The following is a 23,614-nucleotide window of genomic DNA, read 5'->3' on the forward strand; positions in this document are numbered from 1 at the left end:
TGCTACCAACTTATTCACTCCATTGGTTTTATCTGACTAATATCATACTTCGAAGGACTGATGCCATTTAAATGTCATGTCTAAAACCAGGTATATGCACATGTGTGCACACAGAGTGGCTAATTTCACAGTTGTGGTTGTGATGCATAGTTACATCTACATCAGATGCAGAGACAGGGATGACAGAGACACATGACATGTTTCCATAAACATGCACTCTTCATTTAATACCTTAACAACACATAAACACCACCAAGTGCCTGGGGACAGGGCGCTCAGTTATAATCAAAGTCAGCGAATATCAAATACATATATGTGTTTGTCAAGAACTAGATTAGATGAGAGAGGAAAAACTTTTGGATCTGCAAGCAGTATCACAAGCATAATCACAGGCTGATTGATCCTCTCTTGGGGCATCCAGGGCTACCAAGACTAACTCATCTCTTTGCTCCAAGGTCTGGCTGTTGGCCAACTGGACTTTGCCAGATGGGATCTCAACAATCCTTTTTAAGAACTATGATAGAAACAGCATCCATCCAGAATGGCACAGTATTTCTGATGGTATGAAGAAAGAAAAGAGCTTGGATGGCCCTGGTCAAACTGCCATGAAGGAATATCTGACCTCAGCTCTTGCTCTGCAAAACACCACCCTCCCACAACCTCATAGCTATTTTCTACTATGACTCAGCAAAGAGGAGACAGTGGATAAATGTTAATCAAAGTAGGATATGAAAGAAGGTTTACATATCCATCTGCCTATCTCAGTCAGACCAGTACTTTCTTATCTGAATTTCTGACAGGAACAGAAAAAGCAGCAGCTGATGGGAGACTGATTTTCCCTGTTCATGCCTCACTTCAATCAGCCAAATCCTCTGAGGGCCACCAAGTAAAATTCATGTGTATACATAGGATATCTATTCACTAGTGAGTTATAGAAATCATAGGTAAACCATTGAAATGAAAAGGATAAAAATGTTAACCTTTTACACAATTAAAGTTTCATGTACCAAAAGTCGTCTCAAACAACTCACATGGATACAAAATCACATCTAGACACTATATCCTGCAAGTCTTTACAACACAATTAAAAACTTTACATCACAATAAGCTAGTAGGTCAAAGCTGCTTCTAATGAACCCATATCATGAAGTACTTAACAACTTAAAAGTTGTTACCGATATATAAAATATCCTTCAATATTTTCATATAAAAACTATTCAACTGATTAATTTTTCCATTAACTTCCTTTGTTAGTTCTTAAAGCACTTTTTGAATTCTCTAGTCTGATTATTCAGTGTACTTCCCCAAAGATTAAGAAAAACCTTAATACAGTGCATAAATACAACATGACTTCTTCCATGTGGGTGTACATAAGCTCCACCAGTAACAGGCAAAATTTTCAAAACATACAAAAAACCAACAGCATCTAAAATATTAGCTATCGTGCCCAAACAAACAGCAAAGTGAAAGCAATTAATGCAGATGGTTCAGATGGTACCACAAACCTTCAAGAAGTACAATAAGAATTAAACTATTCATACTGTTTTCTGATCAGACATGCTCACCTTCTGTTCAGTCTATTAATTACTAATCAGTTACATTCACTGTTTTAACAGTCACCAGAGCATGACTTGGGCTGAGGGATGCACACAGGCAGAATCAGATTTTACAAGCAGTGATTAAGTGACCTGAAATTGGAGTCATTTTGCAATATCAGGTGTTGCAAACATGAATAAATTCATATTTGTAGCTAGACCATTTACAGAAAATCTTACATGCCAGACAGTAAGACAGACCATAAAGTAAATTTTAAGTTTCTAACAAAAGAAGGCTACATAAGAAAGTTTGCTTTAAGAGCTGGTAGTGAAAACTGTACAGGTAATACAAATTACCACTACAGTGAAGAGGTAGAGAAAAACACAGGACAATTAGAAGAGAGATATGACAAAAAGGAAGCCAGACAACATAGCTTCCAGACAGTTCTGTTACAATTTACGTATTGTGCGTTTCACTTACGAAAGTAAAACCTTAAGATTAAACTATCCAAGCATGTAGTATGAGTATGTATTATATCATTGTGTCAGTTATACACATTTTGACATTCCATTTCTATATTACATTAAGGCTAAAATGGAGTTTCTGTCCTCTACTGGTCTCGAATATTTCCAACAGTGAAACACTGCCACCTTTTGGCTTGATACATAGACCTCCCCATTATATTTGTAAAACTTTTTTTTTTTTTTTTTGCTACATTTGTCCTTTATAGAGACAGTTGAATTCTTGTGATCTTATTTAAAAATTTAGTCAGTAGTCATATTTCTCCAGGGGAAAACAAAAGTTAATATTAATTGGTAAAGAAACACTATTTTTCTCACAAATATGGTTGCATAGCCACATAACACTTTATCTATTTTCTCTCTTTATCTCACAGCTCTTTTTTCTTGGCAGTTTTGGTACACATATATCCTGTATCACATAATATCTTACACTGCATTCCTTTCAAGTAAAAACTTGGTAATGCATTCTTTGAACATCTGAGTTTTGAAAACTGATTCTAGGAATAACAATAATGCATTGTTAAAATTTTTATGTTCCTTATTCATATATATACTTACAGTATTCTAGATTAAATATGAAATACTGAGAGATCAACATTTATATAAGCATGTATTGAAATGTATGCAAAATTACTTACACCAATGACACAATGTCCCCACGTTGTACATCATAATTTCGAATGCTCCACTGGTTCAAGAGCACTACATCAGATGCTTGTCTTCCCCCAGGATTCAAAGAAGGCTGAGAGGGGAAGGGGGACAAAAAAAAAAAAAAAAAAACCCAGCTTTAGATCTACATTTCCTCTATTAATCTTCCACCTAACTCTCATTCCCTCAACAGGTGAAAACCATTAAAATCAGTAACAATGTACCCACTTACTATAAGAGGACCAAGAATCTCTTGTATTCTGGGAAATATGTTTCTTTATTAAATGTCATGTTACACATCATTAATTTATGACAAACTGTAGTTCACATCTTTCAATGTACTACTGCATGCAAATTAAATTACACAGGATACATACTTATGACAAGCCTGATGAAAAAAAGTGATTGCCTTCACTGTATATCATTTAATATTAAAAATGAAGGAGAACCAAGAACACTAATTCCCAGAAAAAGTAAATTTTCCACAAGCATCTTACTACTTATACAAGCATAACACACTAAAAATTAAATACAAACTTGTAACAATACTAATTTCAGTACCCTTTGCAAAGGGAGAAAACAAACCCTACACCTACAGAATATACTGCCACTGCCAGTAAATGTGGGGCTTCCATACCAGGATACAAAGAAGCTTGAACTCTCACAGAACCATACAGTGAAATGAGACTGTTCAATAACCTCAACATTAAAATATCCAAGTAATTAATTAGTACAGAGTATTAGGAGGTACATAGAACCATACATAATTATTTTGTGTGACATGGTACAAATCAGGGTACCTGATCAATGCTGGCTCTGAGTTAAGCCATCAGAAACAGCAAAGGAAGGAAGTAGCCCATCACAATAGTATCCTCATAGATTTCTGCAGGAGTTATTTCAATACAAATACTCTTTTTACCTGACAAAGTATTTAAGAGTAATCCAGGCTAGTCTTTTGATAGCTTATTTCTCAACAAGCTCTTTCAGACTCTTCAGATACAATTATGGTATCTCCAAATTGGCCAGCAGATGACCTGTAATTTAAACTCTGGACTTAGGTGACATATGTAATAAAGCAGAGCATTGAGACTAGTCAGCCCCTCATTTATAGGTATGATAGCTGCAATATTTGCTAAAATTTGATTTTTTTTTTTGTAGAAGAGGTTTTCAGCGTTCACATTACAGTCCAACATGGCCTTCCACATGCACCACCAGACTTTCACTGCTGAGATTACCCTCCCCACACTGAATGTACCTTTGATGAGCAAACCAACTGGAGTGCAGGACTGAAATTAACTGCTCTGAATACAATTACACAGTGTTAAATATCATTGTATTTTTAGTCAATAAAACTATGCTCCCAAACCAGGATGGATACTTAGTATTTATTTTTAACTTCAGAAGTGATTTAAAAGTGCTGATTTCTCATTACTACAGTTTCCTCATTCATCTTTTCTTTGCTAACCAGACTGGTTGATAAAGACCAATGGGACTTGTGAAAACTAGCTTTTCAATGTGCAAGAAGTACCGATGTGCTGGGGTCCTGAGTAGGTATAATTCACATGAACTGTAAGCAATATGATAGGTCAAAAGAATAAATATGACAGGGGCGCGAGGGGGGGAAATAACACGATTTGTTTAGTTAAACAGCGAACAAGGCTAGTTACTACAGGGCAAATTTCTAGTCAAGCAAGTCTGCAGATCAAAGATCACCTTAATATCCACAGAGATACAGTCCGAGTCTAAGCTATAAGTATATTAACACTCATTGCTATTTTATCTACTAGAGACTAGTCACTGCAAGAGCCAGATAAATTTTAAAAAACAGGAGCTAATTAGCAGATATTTGATTATTATTTTTTTAATCAGGATTTTTGCAGAATTATTTTCTACCTTCATAGCGTCTTCCACTAATAGTATCTTTACATACAAATTCACAAACAATTCAGAGTCATACTTGTTTTACCAAATGCAGGCACATATGGGTCAGAAGCTAACAATGGTACTAAATACAAAGCAAAGAGGCCGATCTTACAAAGCAGGAATCATACATATGGTATATTCTGACAAATTAAACTGCTTGGTACTCAAAAGTATCTACCTTAGAAGGCTGGAAGAGAAGGTCAAAAACAAATGGAAATTTTAAACCCACTGCTCCAAAAGACAATGTATTTCACAGCTGATATTTAGAAAAGATTTACAAGAGTGTTCCAAACACTTCCTCTCAACAAAATCTATACCAACTTCATCTTACAGAGAAATACATCAAGTAGTTACAGTATTGCCCTAGTTGCATTATCCCAGCTGACTCGTACTGTTACCTGTATTTAAACAAAGGAAATGTTTTAGAGTTTAAATAAATTTAGATATTGCATAATCTTTTTAACTTAAAGCACTCTAAATGTAGTACCACATTGCTGGCTATTTTTAACAATACATTGCTCATGTGGTTTTGACAGTGGTTATCCAACTCATTACATATTAGAATTGTTTGAGAGAAATATGACAATATTTTTTTTTCTTTCCCACAAAACAACCTGACATACTCAAAATGCACAGACAAAAATACTATTTTGGTAGAACAAATGTAAGGAAAACTAGAATGAGACAACTTTCATTCTACATCAACAATTACATTATTCCATTAAAAAAAAAAAAAATCCTCTAAATCCTTCAGCAATAACATACATTGTGATTCCACAACAAAAAGTATAGAAAGAATTTAGTGCACTGTGTTCAGAGACAACTTATTCCCCATGACATTTTTACTAGTGATAAAGTCTCAGGTCTAGCAAAACAAAAACATAGCTTCTGAAAAAGTAGTGAACAATAAGCTCACAAGGGCTCTTTATCAGAAACAAAACAATACAGGGGCTTCTTCCTTCCTCTAGCTTGAAGCGTTGTTTGCCCAAGTTCTTGGCATAATAGCCTGCTACAAATGAGACACATAGGTCTTAATTTAGAACTGTGGTGCAGAAGTCACAAAACATTCACTCTTTCCAATTACTAACTAATCTAATGCTAAAAGCATGCAAATTGAGATCCCCAGCCATACGATGAAGCCTCACAGGACACAAGGTTCCATAAGTAGGAGGGTAAAAACATGCCCTTTTACTATAAATAATGATTAACTTGATAGTTGTTATGCTGCTGCTAGTGAATACCAGAAGGTCACACTTATTTGCTTATAGCTTGGGGAACAGAAAGAATATTCACTTGAGCTCACAGGCTTAGGTACAGTAATCCTAATAATAAAGTTAGGAGAAACTGCCACAGAATAATTACAACTACTATTATACATAATGGAATAGAACATTCAATAATGTTTGCTGCCAAAACAAGCGTGCTTCGTCAGAGATCGCTGGTCAGGCCACTTGCTATAATCCTTGGTATTGAGCTGTTTGCAATAGAACTTGCATATCAAATTGCACATATGCTCCCATCTTCCATCTCACTTGAAAACAGTCCATTTGGTTTAATGAATTTACAAATGTATATATCCATAGGGGATTCCCTTTTCCACATCATTATGTATGAAGAGTTCGTAATACCAGACAAGCAATGAAACTCAATAGAAGAAAACATAACTGGATATCAAGATGTCCATATGATAACAAACATTTTGAAGTACACAACTAGCATTAGAGAAAGAATCTCAAGAAATTCACAACAGCCAATTAGAAATCATATTAGCAGTTGTGTCACTTACATTCAGTGTTGTAAACAGATTACAACTCACTTGAAACCCACTATTAACAAAATGCTAGATGAGCACATTAGTCTGTAAAATCCTAAGCAACAAAATCACCTCATGTGAGAATTAAAAAAAAAAAAAACCACAGTAATTTTGGAAAGAAGAAAGAAGGTAATGAAACAATTTTAAAATGTTAAAATTATAAACTACAATAGTTCACAGTTATTCCCTATAGGTTAGAGTTAATACTCATATATACTGAAGTCAGCGCAAGTGAAAAAATTATGACAGGTGGCTGAAAGCACTGTAGAAACACAAGATCAGCTTGAGACAATGAAATGCATGAAGTCTGTCGTAATTGATTTGGAATAAATCAGAAAATTTGTATTTTCATTAGAACCTTTATTCAGCATGCTTGCCAGGGTGTCAAAAAGTATTACCATCGTCAGTAACTATGAAGCAGCAGTAAGGCTGGTCCAAAACAAAAGCAGAAAGTGAGAAGGGAGAGACCGTGGAAGAGAGAACGAGAGTAGGAGAGCAAGCATGACACAGAGATATTTATTCCTTGCTTCTTGTCAGAACTTTTAATTTCAGGCTCAGCAGGAGCCACAATGATGAGTACACAAAGCCAGCTAGACATTTTAGAGGTCTATTACAAATTATTGGGAATCATACCATGATATCTTCAAATTGAGACAATAAGATATCACTGGAAGCATGCGATTGATGGATACATGACTACATGCTGACTGAACTTCACTCTCCCTCATACCCATAGCTTTCAGATCCATTCAACATAGATCACTCTTCAGAGAACACAGCAAATAGACAGAATCGCAACACAATGACCAGTACTCTTTCAGCCTACTGTGCAAGAGAGAGGGATACATTCCTTATAATTATGTCCTTGTTAGACTTAGGCGTCTAATAAATCTTGGCAAGGAAATTAGTATCTTATTAAAAGCACTAGGAAGTTTTTTTTTTGTAGTCTGAAAAATATCCATATGCACAGAAGTTTAAAAAAAACTTCTATTTCAGTGCTACAGTCCAGAATAAAACCAGAGAGATAATTTTACAGACACTGCGATGTCAGTGAAATTAGAAGTGTCAGCTTTCCAGCTACACATACTTCAATCAACAGAGGGAATGTTTAATCAACAGACATATCAGCGGAAAAGCTTAGATTTTAATCACCCAGTGAATATATATTGCTTTCCCTAGCCACTACGAAGAACACATATCCTTCTTTGTCAGGTTGAATAAATCTCAGCAAATAACTGTAGTGTTTTTCAAATCTTCCATGGATAAGCCACAGTTAACTATATGTCCTTCAAGTGAGTACAGAAGCAACACGCCAGAACAATACCAGAGCACTCCCTAACACTTGAGACTTTAACTTCAAAGGAAACAGAAAACTGAGGTCTTGACCAGAGGGGCTCAACAGACTTGTGAAGTAGGGAGACCTAGAAAATTTCTTTCCAGCTACTGAGATAAAACTATCAAAACAAGAATGGATGTCAAACAGAACATTATGTCAGAGACAGAAGAGACCAAACAATGAAAGGCAATGTGGCATGGTAAAAAACCAACCCTCAAAAATTAAATGCTCAGGTTATGCTCACTAGCAGGAACAAGGGAAAAAACAACACAACCAAACTAGCCAACCAACACCCTCAAAAAACCACCAAAACCATAAAATCCAAGATACATCTGCATCTTGAATGCTGCATATGGCTCTAGATCCCAACAGAAGCAAAAATGGGGAGATGGAAAATGGGGGAGTTGTATTCATCTGGCTGATTTTGTACTTAACTCGATGCTGTGGTATATTTCAATTTCTCCTGTCTGAAGATAGTAAAAAGAGAATGAAGCTGTTTTTCCCAGTTTTCCACTCCTCTCCTCCTTTTGAGAGCTAATTTTTGGCTCTGCAACTGTAAACCCTGAGATTCTCCTACTTTTGACTGGTCATCAATGATATTCAGAATAACACTAATGAAAAGGGAAAACATAACTTATGTTACACCTCTAACTTCTGGTCTTGGATTGTAGAATTACTGGAGTATGATGATTTTACTTTGGTCCCTGTTCTTGAGGTGAGAGCCTTCTAGACCAGCTGAGGTTTCTTGACAGAGGTTAAACACCAGACTACAGACTGACACAAAAGGCACAATGCCACCTTGTATTCCCTCCTCCTCACCTCATGCTTTTTATAGCATTAAACACAAATCAGGCAAGCCCAGGTTCTAGCCCAGGTTTTGACTGCATGAATGCTGCACAATTCAAACTCCAGCAGCTGGTCTTGATTGCTGTGAAACCTCTCTTGAAGGTTCTGAGCTTACTCAGATAATCAGAAAAGAGGGCTTGGCTTCGAGAATCAAATCCTTAGCTTTGTTAACGGGAATGTTGCAACATTGGAACAAGATAAATTATAGTTTTCAGTGGTGATGTACAGCAATACACAGTGCATATGACTTAAAATGCAAAGTAACCATACAAAAATAGGCTAACTACATTACAACATACATTTTTCAAGCCCCAGTAACAGAGGAAACAAAGTAGCTCTTCACTATCATGAGTATTTATTTAGCTTCTAAATGTTACACAGCCTATTTATATTTATCTGCTTACACCGTATTCAGTATAACCAAAGTAAAAACAGTGAACTGATACTTGAGTCCTGATAAGCACAGGTATTAATATTATATTCATACCATTTTCAGTATTCTTCACTGAAATGGTGCAATACTTGTTCATTAGTAAGAGCAAGTATAGCAAGAACTGGTTTTGCCTTGCAATTACTATAATACAGCTAGTAAAAATTAATAAAACCTCTTTGTAAGTCATCAATTCAAACCCAAGAGACAAAAGGTGCTCAAAAAACAAATCTTTATTTCTAAATGACTAGGAAGATATATATAAAAAAAAACCTCTTTATCACTACTCATCTATATATTTTCCTTTTACTGAGACAGAATTTTGGCAAGTTTTGTTCTCAAAAGCTTTTCTTTTTACATCATAAAAGTATTTGTTTAGCAAAGTCAAAATTAAACTGTTCCATACTACAATGTGATCATTTAGTAACAATTGAGAAAAAGATTTTTTTCCACCTTACTATTGTCAGTGGACAGTGACTTTTTAATTTCCTGACAGACAAAAGATATTTCCAGCAATACCTGCATTGATGCTCCTTCCACCCTTGCTACACAGGCAACTCTATCCAAGAAAGTCACCGTTACCGGAACAGCAACAAAGAAACCTTTAAAAAAGGCTTTAATGTATCTCTTCCCCAAACCTTGAGCCTGTGCCATAATCTGAAAAATACGAATAGAAAAAAAAGTTATAAAACAAATTTTAAGTAACAACAACATTGCAGTAATTCAACAGGAATAAATTAATTATATTATCTGTTAGGTTCTCCCAATATCTACAGTGAAAAAAAAGGAATGTGCACATGAGAATGAAAAAGAACAGAAATCTTCATCAGAATTTAAAACTCTACTCTACAGAAGAGAGCTTGATACTTGACATTTACCCTTTAGCTAATGTGACCACTTCTTGTGATCCTGTGCTAGCAGAAGTACTTGATAAAAATGACTCGATAACAGTTCAGATAAGCAAGAAGCAAACTGATGTAACCAGACAAAATCTAATTATGTGTTTCTTTAAAAAAAAAAAAAAATCAACTAGATTGAAATAACCAATTACAGACCATTCAGTTGGAGTTTACAATGAAAATTATGTAAATAATTTTCTCTCCGTACACTGATAATTATTAATTTGTGATCCCCAAAGACAGACTGTGTTATGTAAGGAAAAGCTGACTATTTGCAACACATTACAATTTCTTTATTAAATATTTTCACAAATAAAAATGCACAAATGCATCATTTCCACACTTGTGGTAACTGCAAACATGTCAAATCAATTCAAATCATCATGCATATCACAGGGACACACAGTAACACACTGACTCCTTGTCCACTACTACATCAGAAAGTTAAAAGCGTATTGGCAGACTGAGCACCTAAGTAATGATACATGGGACTATACCACTCCAACTCACCATTTATTATGCTATATCCCATCTGTTTATTTAGCCCTGAACATTCTTTAAAAATACCTACAAAGTAAACTGAAACACAAATCATTTGATTGTATTAGTTATACCTCTGAAAAGCAAGCTGAATATCCAGGTACTGCTGCAAAGGTACAAGACTACTTTACGTAACCGCAGTTTCATTATAAGAAATGCTGCCCTTCACCTATTGGCAAATACAATTTACATTGTTGTTTCCACCTAATGAATCCCTGGTAGACCCCACACAAGATCAGTTTGTGGAGTCCCTGCTCCCTCTATCACATCCTAACTCTGACAGATAGTAAAAGAAGGAGAAAACAGACTGTGACTTGAACTTTTGAGTCTTTCAGTGTGTGACTATATTCAAGAACACAGAATTATTTTTCAACCAAAGTAATGCAAAACATAGATACATGCAGTTTCATTCAATCCTTTCACAAACAGCATATTTAGAATCTCACTATATAATCATTTTCTCTGTGTTGCATTTTCAGAAATATGGAAGTGATTATTTGTATGCAAAATACAAATTCAGATCACTGATTAAACAGTACTCAAAGCAATATTTCTGCAACAGATATAGCTTCTCAATTCCATAAAGCATTACACTTTAAGAGAGGAAAGCTGGGTCTACAAAGTAACCCATCAGCATATTCTTCACTAAAATTCTTTATAGATACTAATATCTTTGCAATGACAAGATCTGTCTTCTAAAAGACAGGAACATCTTTTCTATTACTTTTGACATTCACCTTCAGACTTTTTAAAATCTTTTTTTTTTCTAAATGGAAATACTTCACCACCATCTATAAATCTTGCTCATAAGTTTAACTAGTAAAAAGTCTAAAGGTACTTAATGCTTGTAATTTGATTATATGTTCTTTCTGCACATTTCATGAAAACATTTTCTATTTGCATCAACAGCTTTCATGAAGAATTTTAAATAGGTTGTGAAACAGAATAAAAACCTCATCAATTCAAGACAAATGTTAAAATGCTTTACTTTCAGCTTATCATTTAAAAACTTGTTACTAGAATCAATCCACCAAAAGAGCCTATTACCTCAATCAGCAGATTTACCTTTAGAATTATTCCACATAAAAACAGAATCTCTAAAAATGAGGGTTTTGTCTACTATTTAAAAATATACCATTTCATAAACCTTAATACCCTTCTCTCAACCTACTGATTCTGAACTTTGCCTCTCAAGTTTTCTGGCTGGCATTCTACTCCTCTGCTATGAGGTCTGGCATATCTCAGATCTCCTCCACTCTAACAGCAGTATCAGCCCCAAATACAATTTTGAGACCTTGCCCACAAACATGTCCACCATGTTCCCTACAGTCACTCTTTGAGCTGAAAGACATTGCCTGACATGTATCACAATATGACTGATTTTGGAAATTTTTTTTAAAATTTTAAGAAATCAGACAAACTTACTCTTTAAATTTCTCATAGTCAAACCTATTTTTTATTAATAATGAAGCATGAATGTTCACCCCATCCCTTCTATTAAATCCACTGATAGATCTTATTACAAACTTCTTGCAAAAGCCCCATGCTGGTATCTACAGAAAAATCTAGTATCCGAAGAAAAGCAATTGGTCAGGCAATCCACAGGAGAGCAACCATATGCTCCTAGAACTACAAGCTAATTAATAGTGACACAGATTCTAGCAGCCAGGTTAAAACAGTTAAGACAAAATGCTACATTCTCAGTACATCACTTAGTCAAGGCCACACTGGGAGTATTAAACAGCTGTGGACAAAGCTGGGAGTTCAGGTCCTACTTTTGTGGGTTTGGACACATGCAGTATTACAAGGCACAGTATGAATAAAGAAGAGGGGAAAAACACCAACAGCACCCCTACAAGCAATTGATTTGCAAAGCCACCAAAGCCAACCACAGTTGTTGTGCTGAAGGACTTCTCTATTTGCTCTGAAATTTATTTTTTTCTTTCCTTCTTCCCTTCCTCTACTAGGCAAATGATCAAACCACTGGTTTTATCTTCCATCCACACCAAGATGAATCCTTCATTTCCAGTCACTCGCTACATTCTGAAAGTTTCCTGCTCCCCCACCTCTCACAGTAAAGGACAGCTTTTCCCCAGGACACAAACTGAGCAGGCAAGTAGATTACTGCAGAAGCCCTTCTTCCCAAGATTGTAACTATACACACACCACAGTTTAAACAGTTTGAGAAGAACTACTTAAAAACAAATCCATCTTTAAGCTTAAGTCCTTCCATACAACAAAATATTTTTAACACAAGGGTAAGAAGTTACTACATGTCAGTATCTCATTGAACAGTGTGCATGTCTTTGCCATGTCTATTTCATAATCTTTCCCCTCCAAAAAGCACAGACAAGCATTTACCATTGGGGAAATACACGCACAGGCAGAGTTGCCATGCAACTGTTGACACAATAGTTCATCATCCAACTGCCAGTAAATGGAAGGTTACTCATCACTCTTTCAGTAAGAGGGGCTTCAAGTTGTCTTGCACTGTCACAGGGGGAGAGCGTAAATGTAGGCAGCAAAAAGACACTTTGCAGCACTATCTTCTGCCAGTAACCGTGCACGTGAATGGATAATCCTCAAGTGATAAATACTGTTTGATTAAAATGTGCAATGTTTTCTTTTCTTATACTTAGGTGGTCTTAGGAGAAAATAAGGGAGAAAAGTAATAATAAGCATTTACTGTAAGAAAGAATTTAGGGTGGTAAAGGGTAGACACAACAAAGATCCTTACAATTTTTTTTAAAAAACAGTAATTTTCTGGTTGGAGTATTTGTTTAAAAATAAAGAAAACATTAGATAGCTATCACTCCTGGAGATAACACTCTGCTCTTGGAGATCATATTTTATAACCTCAATGTGCTCTAATTAACTATTTTCTTGGAAAACATAGTAAAAAAAAAAAATCTGTGAAAACTACTGAAGGAAATATTGCTGTAACTTTCAATTTAATATATTTTTCTTTACATTATAGATAATTTTTATATTTATAATATAGGAATTTTGTAGTTTATATTAATTTTAAATTTATACCATAGAAATATTATACTGAATGTATTTATAACAAAAATCTGTTTTCATATATCAAATTAATATATGGGTTCATAAAAAAATGCATAAAAACATTATGTGTGCTTGTCATTTATACATAAAAATGCTGATTTCCAATGTTCAAAGTGAATTACAAATTTTAGCAAGGTTGAAATTACTATTTCCAAGACTCTAATCTGCTTTATTTTTAGAATCTGAGGTTACAAAGTTACTTCTAATGCTCATTTAAATTGCATTTTAATTATTTTTTAAAGAAGAATATCCTCCAAGATAGTCAACTTTTTCAACAGCTTTAAATCTAAACATATAGAATCTGAGGAAGTGTTGGACAGTAACACTCAACAAAAATGTTAATGGCAAGAAGCTAGTTATTTCATAGGTATATAAAGATATCCTAACAAGTTTGAAAGACACAACATAATTTCCTAAGATATAAACATAAAAAGATGGTAATCATATATACTATTTTAAAATTGTAAATTCATTGAAGTAATAAATCAGTAAGTAACAGTTCAAATGCTTCCTAAAAATAAGATCTCTGCGAGTTATCAATGTTTAATGATACTGCATGGAACTCCCTGGTATGTAAAATTCAAAAGATTTCTAAAATATCTGTAGATTTTAAGAGCATCATGTTTCCAGAGTGAAATTCTGAAATCCAGTGCAGTGTCTACTTTATGCTGACAGCAAGTTTAAATGCATGTCAGTGAAGCAAGTGAAGGTTCTTTGCTGAAAAAAAATAATTTAACCAACACATATTTCTGGATCTCTGCCCAGTCAGTGACACCCTGAATAAGATCAACAAATCACAACACTTAAAAGATGGCACAACAAAACCAAACACATAAAACACAGAAAAAATAATTTAGAGATGCATATACTTCTCAGCATTTGTAAATTGCACTTGGTTTAGGGGAAAAAACAGAATAAATCAGTAGAACTGAAAAACTTCAAAGCAGCAACCTTGAAAACTTGTTTGAAATGGCAACATGGACAAGAAAAATCCAAGATCAAAAATGCTAGTATATAGCAGGTCAAAGCATTAAGAATTTCACATTGTGCAGCTCAGAGATTAAGGCAGATGGAGCACAGCATTATCTGGACTGAAGTATTTGGTGCACAAAAGGTCCAGGGATTATAATGAGCCTCTCGTGGGTACTACAACATATGGAGCAGAGATGTTATTTAGATAGCTCTCTATGTATAAAATGTTTATTTTTTCTTACACTTGCCTGCACATTAGAAGACACTGTTTATCAAACAGCCTGCAGAAAATCATCAAGTAACATTCAGAAAGCCCCAGGTTACAATATATTTGCAAATCTAGGTACTTAAAAATTACCCACAGAAGTATGATAGGAAAAATAGCTGTAAAAACAAGGCATTAGCAGTCTTCCACAAAGGAAATAAAACAGCCCCTGATGTGCTTCTACAAGAAGGCGTATGAGGGAACAGGAAGGAGGGAATTACAACCTGTATGGAAAACAACTACCCAGCCAAGACTGCTATGTTAGCTTGAAATGATCTATTCGATCTAGTTCAGAAATTAGTAACTATACTATATACAGTTCCATAATCCATTGAAATAACCAGCTCCTCATTAATCACAACATGCATTTTTCTATAAATCAGTGGCATCACACTAGAATTCTGGCATATATGGTTTGAAAACAAGACAGACTTCCATAACAGAAAATACCAGAACACATGAATAATCCCAGTTCTGTTGCATCCTATGAAATATAAAATTGAGCACAAAAGCTTTTGTTTTCAGACTGATACAACTTGAAGACAAGGTTATACCTGGTCTAACAATTGTGATGAACAGGTTGCTGCTCAGTATCAGAATTTGTGTGATCTTTATAGCATGTGCATTTTCTACAACCTTTCATGATACTAGGCCAGACCAAACTACTGCCATGCAACCTGACCCTCATTTCCCACTTTAGTTGTGTATTTCAAGAACTTTTACATTACAGTGATTTTTGTAATGGTGTAAATATACAGACTTTTCAGTAGGCTAATTTAATATATATAAATTTATCCAAGTACAGGCTGATGCACACAGATATGATGGTGATGAATGCCACAGAAAAATCAAAATAGATTAGTCCATGTAAGTTTTCAGTTAAAAATAATCAAAATAGATCCATCCATTTAAGTTTTCATTTTAAAACATCGCCTAGTTCCAGAAGGAGCCCTCATTTATCCTTCAAAAAAGACAACTCCACCCTGGTATTATTCCACCATAGTGGTGACATGGCTATTCCATTAACGTATTTATACTCTACACACAGGTTTTCCTCACAGTATTCCTCCATCATATTAATCTCCCTGTATCCCCCTGGCACGCAGTCATTAAACATCACCACTCTATTGTGAGTTTGGAAATGTCACATATCATGGAAATGACTGTTGTTATTACTGAAGCAGCAAATCCTAACCCAGTCAACAGTTTCAGTATGTCACATGTATGCTCTGTAATGCTCTGCTGTTCTGTTTCTCCTAGGTTAGTCATTTTGTCCTGATACCTTGATGTTTTGCTTGTTCCAAATACAAAGCAGCATTTCGTTAGCCTCAACTCCATTATATACCATTTTCTTATTCCTTAATTTGAATTAAAGCAATTATGATTTCCATGTAATAGCTCCCATCACTATGAAATACGCAGATTTTTTTTCCAGTATACCACAATACAGAAAAGCAACAATAAAAATCCAGTTTTATAGCTCTGAGAAGATTACAACATACATAGAAGTTCCCAGAAACAGACAAAAATAGATCAACACAATGAACTTTCAGCTTATAAACCACATCAAAACAAAAAAGCTTAAACCACAACAATCAGCAACCTAATCTGTCACAGAATTATTACTGGGGGAAAAAAAATCAGTTTAATGTGGAACAGATTCTTCTTTTAATCTAATATTATTACACCCCATCACTGGGATTGATCTCATGCACAAAGGCTCAGTCCACATGTTGGTTGTAACTAGCAAGAAATTCACATTGTTTATTCTTACAAATTAATTTTGTGTCTCAAGGACATGAATTTTACCCTCATGGACAATCTTGTATTTCCAAACAAAATATTTCTCTCTTCAAATATAAAGCAAAAGTGGAAGAAAATTCAACTGTAGATGAAAGTTACTCTCAGTAATTAAAGTAACAACTAGTTCAGAATGGAGAGTAATCAGACACCCCTCAGTTCTGAGAAGTTAGTCAGGATTCTATTTTACACACTTAAGCCATACGATCATTTTTCTATGGGTATTGCAATACAAAAAAGATCAGTAATTGTTATAAATCGGATCTTTTCAGAGCATTTAAACTTAAGATGTAACACAAAGTCTTCAAGTACTATCACACAAGTGACTGGCAGAGTACCAGCTGTTCTAACAGAAAAGATAAAATAATTGGTTTTACTCATTTCTGTATCTTCAAAGAAACTAATAATCATTAACATACACTGTACATAAAAGAAAGTACTAAATACATCCATTTTGGAACACAAGTGAACAACATAACACGTATTTAGCTTCTTGCAACTGAAAGTTCTGTGCTGCCTTTCAGCTTAAAGATTCAATGCATGCAAAGTAAGTTAATTTTATAAATTGATTTGAAGTGCCCTTTACAAACAACTAACAGCTGCTGTTATGTTTTGGTCTTGAGTAGACTGCATAAATGAGGTGTTGCTTCCAAGCTCACCAAATACATGAATTATATTTACAGTAAACAATAGTATAACCTTTGATTTTTAATTAATTTTCACATTTATCTAGTCAACTCTCTGGATTCTTTCAAGTACCATGAAACTTTGATGTTAGTTGTGGTTACCCAGATTCAAACTTAGGCAAAAACAACAACAAAAAAGGGAATATTACATTTTAACCAAAATATTGAATGTTATATGAATACTTAACGTTATATAAGAGGCCGAAGAATAACAGCATTCAACTCAAAACATGAATATTGTCAGAAACAAACTCTCTAGAAGTTTCTGCATTTGGATTAAGTTTTAGTACAGAACAGGGAAGTTTCTTCTGGACTAATGGAAAATCAAATAAGCATATACAAGAAACAAGCTTCTCAGCTACAAGTCTTTCAAGTATGCAAGTATACATTGAGTATAAGGACAGAATTATAACCGACAATATTTATGATGGCATGAATAAATTCCGAAAGAAAGAATAGAGAGAATGTATTTAATATTTGAAAGGTGTTTTCCATTTTCAGTGTACTTTACAAAAATAACTAGTTCATCCACGACGACCATAAAGAAGGCTTTGTGCATACTTGCTCAAAACAGGGGGGGGAATTAGAACTGACTCCCCAACATAACACTGCCATGAAATCTAGCAGTAAGACCTGATGAACCAACCACTTACTATCTACTGTTTGTGGCATATTAATAAACTAAATGTATAAACTCATACGCAAAATTGTGCCTTCAAAAAACAACTTCCTTTATTTTAACGACTCAGGTTTTATCCTCGAACATTAGAGGTCACTGTGGGACTTTCGAAGAGCGTACCTAGTGTACTCTGTAATAAACATTCGCCACCATATTGATTTTGAGTTTGGGATTTGTGACAACTTCAACTGCCATATAAATTTCTCAGGTCTGAAGAATAAACAAAACAACACAACTAAACCATAAGCATAAGGATCCAGGTGTTCCAGAAACAGCTGCAATCTGTAGCACACTGGTCAGCTTACAAAGGTCCCAACACAAAATTTCAACTGTGACTGTGAAACCATTTGAATCTTAAAATTACTGTTCAGCATGATTCAAGTATTATTCTCATGGATCTGGATATCACCCACTACTATACCATGTGTACAGTTACTCCCCACCAATTCCAGGAGCAAATTTATTTTGGTAACAAATTAGAAGTTAAACAGAAGAATCCATAATTTTAAAAGTAAAAGAAATTGAAGACTCCTAGAAATCTCCCAATCACAGTAGTTAAAAATGTTACAATTTTACAAAATGCACATGGATTCAGTTACAAAGCTGCATATTGAAAAACTAGGTATAATTCTAAAGTCTTCCGGAGAAATTACTTCATTTAACCTGAAGATCCCCAAGTGGCTTTGTCTTTCAAGCATATTCTGTTGACAGATTTCTATCTGTCAATAACTGAACAATGAACATGTATGCTTCTTAGGAAGAAAAATGTGCTGATACAAGAAAGTTAGCTAGAGAGACTAAATCTATCTAAAGCAGCTTCATATATCACCTCTCTGCTTTTTTGGTATCTCAGTGCACTCAATTCCAGTTCAACAGAACAGCAATGATATGATAAAAAAAAATCACAATGGAATACTGGCTAATTAAAATGTATTACAAGGCTAGAGTCTACTTGGTGTTCAGCTGCACTTTATCTATGTAAATTTTCCACTGACTTTCAAAAAAAGTAGCTTTCCTTAAAAACGTTAAGAACATCACTGAGATATGTTTAGGAACTGGCTGAATCTTTTCAGCTTCAAGCATTGTGGCCTTTATACAGAGAAGCATTAAACTAAGAACAGAGTGAAGAACAAGAACCAGACATGGAAAAGCAACCACTTTATGATGAGTTATATCATTAAAGACCAAAATAATAATTTGTCTCTCAGGTGTCCAGGATGTAGGGTAACAGGGCAGCCACTCCACCAGGATACTAGAGAACTGCCATTAACCATAGTCCTCACAGGACAAATATATGACAGAAATAAAGCAGGAAAATACATTAAATAAAAAGTGCATCCAGTCCAAGACCAAAAACAATGCACAGCATAAGTCCCAGTTGCAGACAAAATGCAAGTGAACCGGTGAGCACAACCACAGTGTCATTTGTTTCAAGCCTCTGTTCCCTCCTACGCACACAAATGCCGTTCACACTGCTTCAGTTGTACCTCGCAGCGTGGCCACGAGTTCTCCCCGTAATCATGACCGGAAGAACACTACAGAGAAGAACAGTGCTCCACACCATTAGCCTTGCCACTTCTTTTTAATCCAGTCCCTTCCGCCTGGGAATTAGTATCTCGGTAATTTGCAGGAGAGGAGGACAAGGGAGGACCCCGACGTCACACAGCGGCAGCGCGGCGGCGGCACGGCAGGGCCCTACGAGCGGGTGAGGGGGACACGGCCTCCACCGGGCCGCGGGTCAGCGCCCAGGCGAGCCATGCCCGCCCTCCCCGAGCTCGTCATTACGCCGCGCTTCCGCCAGCGCCGCTGCCAGTACCGTCACCCACCGGGCGGCTCCCGAGGCCGCCTCGCCCCAAGCGGGGAGCGGCTCTGCCGGGCCAGGATCCCCCCCCCTGCCCGGGGCTGCGGACCGCCCGCCCCGCGGGGCCCCTCCCCACAGAGACGCCCCCCGCCCCGCCCCGCCCAACGGCCGCCGGCGGCTCGCGCGGGGGGCGGGCGGGAGGGGCGGCACCGAGCGCCTGGCGCCAGCTTGGGTGGGGGCGGGCTCGCGGCCGAGCCTCCCGGGCGGCACGTGCCGCTTCCTCCCCCCCGCCCCCGCTCTCTGTCCTCACGCGCGTCGCTGCTCCCTCCTCCCCATGCCCCCCCTCCCTCTCCTCGCCCCGCCACCCGTTCCCCGCCCCGGCTCTCCGCGCTCTGAGCCCGCCCGGCTTCCGTCGCTCCCCCCGCCGCCGCCGCCCGCTCACCCTGTCCTCCCTGCCGCGGGGGGCGGGCCGCCAGCGCCTCCGCCGCGCGCGAGCCGCTCGCGGTCACGTGGGCTAACGGCTGCGGCGGCGCTGGGCGCGGCGGGAGGAGGTTGCGGGCCCCGTCGGGGCAGGGCCGCCGTGCCCTCCCCGCCCCCCGCCCCGCGAACGGCGGCCCGGGACCGGCCCTGGCCGTGACCGTGCGGCGAAGCCCGCAGTGCGGTGTGAGGGGCGCTCGGCTGCAGGCGGTTGCCCCGAGCGTTTGGTTGTGGCCGGCGGGTGCAGTCCTCTGCAGGCGGTGTGGCCTGGCTGGGGTACCTCGTGCCAGACATACAGCAGACTAGGCCTGTTATGGAAAAAAAAAAAAAAAAAACCAAAAAAAGTTCTTGGTCTGATGTTTTTTAAGCATCTGTTTGTGTAAGAGTCCCCAAAACCTTGAGGCTGTTGGATTGCTGCAGGTGTGATCTCCTGTGGTGGTGGTGTCACCGAAATCGGGAACGCCTCTTCACACCAGGGTAGCATGAAGAAGCAGGCATTCTCTTTAGTACAGCGCTGGGTGCATGCGGCATTGCTCCACCTACCGCACACACCAGAGGACAAAGGCACACTCCCTATATGCAATAAAATAAAGAAAAACGTAATCTCCAAGAAGTACCCAGCTATTCCCAGGGAATCTAATTCATACATTGTACAAGAATGCTAAAATCGGGGAAGGGTCGCTGAGGGGCTTCCATGGTGGTCTGTGGTGGTCCCTAGTGGTTGTGGAAGAGGTGTCTCTTAGTGTCCTTTCCATGAACTCTGACTCTTTCTTTCATAAAAGGTCTTGGCTCATTGCTCTGTTTGTAGAGTTTCTCAGGTTCCTTATCCTGGTTTCAACAGGTGTCTGCTGGTTTATCTACCCTCCCCAAGATGAACCCATCAGAGCTGCACAAATTATATCCTTGGGTGCATTCCTGCCTGAGGCCCCTTAGAACAGTGGAGATCCAAATACACAAGGACTCTACTGCTGTGGCCACTTTTTAGTAGTTGGATAAAAATAAACTAGTTTGAATATTAATATGTATTGGGAGGTTTTACATAATACTGAAGTATAAACCAGTTCTGTAAATTGCATAGATTGTAATCCACACAGAAAAACTCTGGATTGTGTTGAGCTAATTAGGTTCCTAGTGCATACCAGATTTCAGCTGGACTGATGGCAACCACAGCTGCTGCACATCCGAACTGGCTGCATTGTACTTCCAATCCTGTGTTTGAGAACAGAGATTGATTTTCCCTGTCTAGTGCCAATGGGTACACTAGGGTTTGTGATCCCACAGTCAGAGTGGCTGGTTGTTTTTATCAGCTGCCATAACAAGTGCAGGTGCCAGTATACTCTGAAGCAGGAGGTTTTTCCAGATACTTCATGTACCTCCAAGAGTTGATGGACATGTTCATGGCAGAGAAATCCATTAACGGTTATTATGCACACAGAAACTACCTGTCACTCAGGGAGTCCCTAACTAGATGCTGGGAGATACTTCTACTAGTCAGGCCACTGTCAGAAAAATGTAAGATGACACCTCTGCCTGACTCTGCAGTCATTTCTTTCTAATTTGTTATTAAAACATTATTTTTAAGTTCAAATATAAAATTGTTTATAATTGAAATTATCTTCCCTTTGAAACTCAGCTATGAAAGTATAAATGCATCATTGTCTGTAGTCTGATCATGTCTTTTTACAGAGATAAAGTATCTTTTCCACAGTTTTTGAGACAGGAATCAACTATCTTAGAAGGCAATACCACAGAGTACTTATTAATGAACTGAATTGGAAGACACACTCTAAGACCAATTTTTAGTACAAGGCTCTTGAATTATGTATACATAATTATAAAATTTCTTGTTACACACTATTCCAAACACAACATGCCCAGCCTCTTGTCATATCTGAACTTTTCAGCAATGCTTACAGCTTTTAATGCTTAGAACAACATTTTCTCAAAAAGCAGAATTAGCTTTAGTGTGATTTTTTTCCTGAAATAACAGTGTGATGCCAACATATTTGTTACCTAGTGTAAACCAGTGATTGTCACCCTATTTCATTTTTTGTTTTCCATTGACACATTTTTAGATAAGGATTACCTTTGCAATCAAATAATTCATACTAACTTTGCTGTTAATTTAATGCATTATTTCTTAAACTTTTGAGTTGTGTGCTCACGGTAATATTCTACAATAAGGTTTCTAGTGCATTGTACAGGAATAAACAGTATTTGGCCACTGGTATCCACCATCTTCATTTTCATCACCCATAATGTAAAAGTTTTAACTGGGAAATCTTCACAAAATGCTCAAAAATATTGCTGCAAAACATTATATTATACTTTCAGTTGTAACATTAGAGAAGCATCTTACGGGAATGTGCCTTGATGTTTCTGTGCATTCAGAGCTGACGATATGGAATATTTCCCACTGAAACTCTTGAGCCGAAACTCTTCTCCGATTAAAGACTTTTGCTGTAAACCTCTCAAGATCAAATGATGGCTTATCAGCAGTTTCCTTCAGTTCGAAATATGCGTGTGCTAAACAAATAGCAGGAAATACCCATTCTTATTCTTCATTTATTTATAGATAAAGTGATATTTATCAAAGCTCATACTAAAGTTACCAGCTGCAAATGATGCATGACCAATGTTCACACCATTTTATTTTTCTTCTTTTGTAAGTATTCCTACTGCAGCCATGTTGCTACCTAAAAGTAGAGAATAGTTTATTTTGCTTTCAACTCTAACAAATAGCTACTGAAAATGTTTTTGCTGCTTCCATGCTTTGATGCATCAGTGGCTGAAATAAAGCATGCCCTTTTCACCCACCTCTTCAATTGCTTTTCAGTTGAGAGTACCATGAAAGTGTTCTTGGCAATCTATAAAACTTTTGTACCACAGTATCCATTTAAAAGACTCTCAGCAGACTGCGGCAAGCTTGATGCTAAAACCAGATTTAATTCATTTTCCTCTAGCTTAATTTCATTTTGCATTTTAAGAGCATGGAAAATGTATAGGAGATATCTAAGACCTGCTTTGAGTTAAGTACCATACATTTGTGAATACAACTATCTATTGAGTATTTAAGGCCTGTTTATGTTCATATAGTAAAGGAATGAATGTTTGAGTGGTGTTGAGGGTATCTTTCTGAAGAGGTGTATTTTGGAGCAGAATATTGGGCTTGATCCGACAGCCTGACAGCACAGAAAAAGTGCCGTGAAAAAAAGGCATGAGCTCTGGAGGCACAAGATCAAGAAGCCTGACTGCTTAAATGGATATTGCAGATGAACGCTTCACATCATCCCAACTGTGGCTTGAAGGACCAAGGGCAGCAATGAATGATGTGGCACAAAAGAGGGCAATAAATCTTACACTTGCTATTGTACTG

The 23,614-nt window shown here is 37.2% G+C and overlaps 1 protein-coding gene across 6 annotated transcripts in view; it reads right to left on the reverse strand.

Annotated features, from left to right (window-relative positions):
- The window catches only part of IMMP2L (inner mitochondrial membrane peptidase subunit 2), a 487,361-nt gene extending 467,099 nt beyond the window's left edge, over positions 1-20,262 (reverse strand). For all 6 annotated transcript variants that reach the window (XM_074827518.1, XM_074827517.1, XM_074827519.1 and 3 more), the window contains exons 1-3: positions 20,204-20,262; positions 9,573-9,710; positions 2,696-2,799 (exon numbers count right to left, since the gene is read on the reverse strand). In XM_074827518.1, the coding sequence (XP_074683619.1) occupies positions 2,696-2,799; positions 9,573-9,707 (239 nt within the window). In that variant the 5' untranslated portion in view covers positions 9,708-9,710; positions 20,204-20,262. The remainder of the gene's footprint in view (positions 1-2,695; positions 2,800-9,572; positions 9,711-20,203) is intronic.
- Positions 20,263-23,614: the final 3,352 nt, after the last annotated feature.

Source organism: Strix aluco, chromosome 5, assembly GCF_031877795.1.
Source record: "Strix aluco isolate bStrAlu1 chromosome 5, bStrAlu1.hap1, whole genome shotgun sequence".
NCBI lineage: Eukaryota > Metazoa > Chordata > Aves > Strigiformes > Strigidae > Strix > Strix aluco.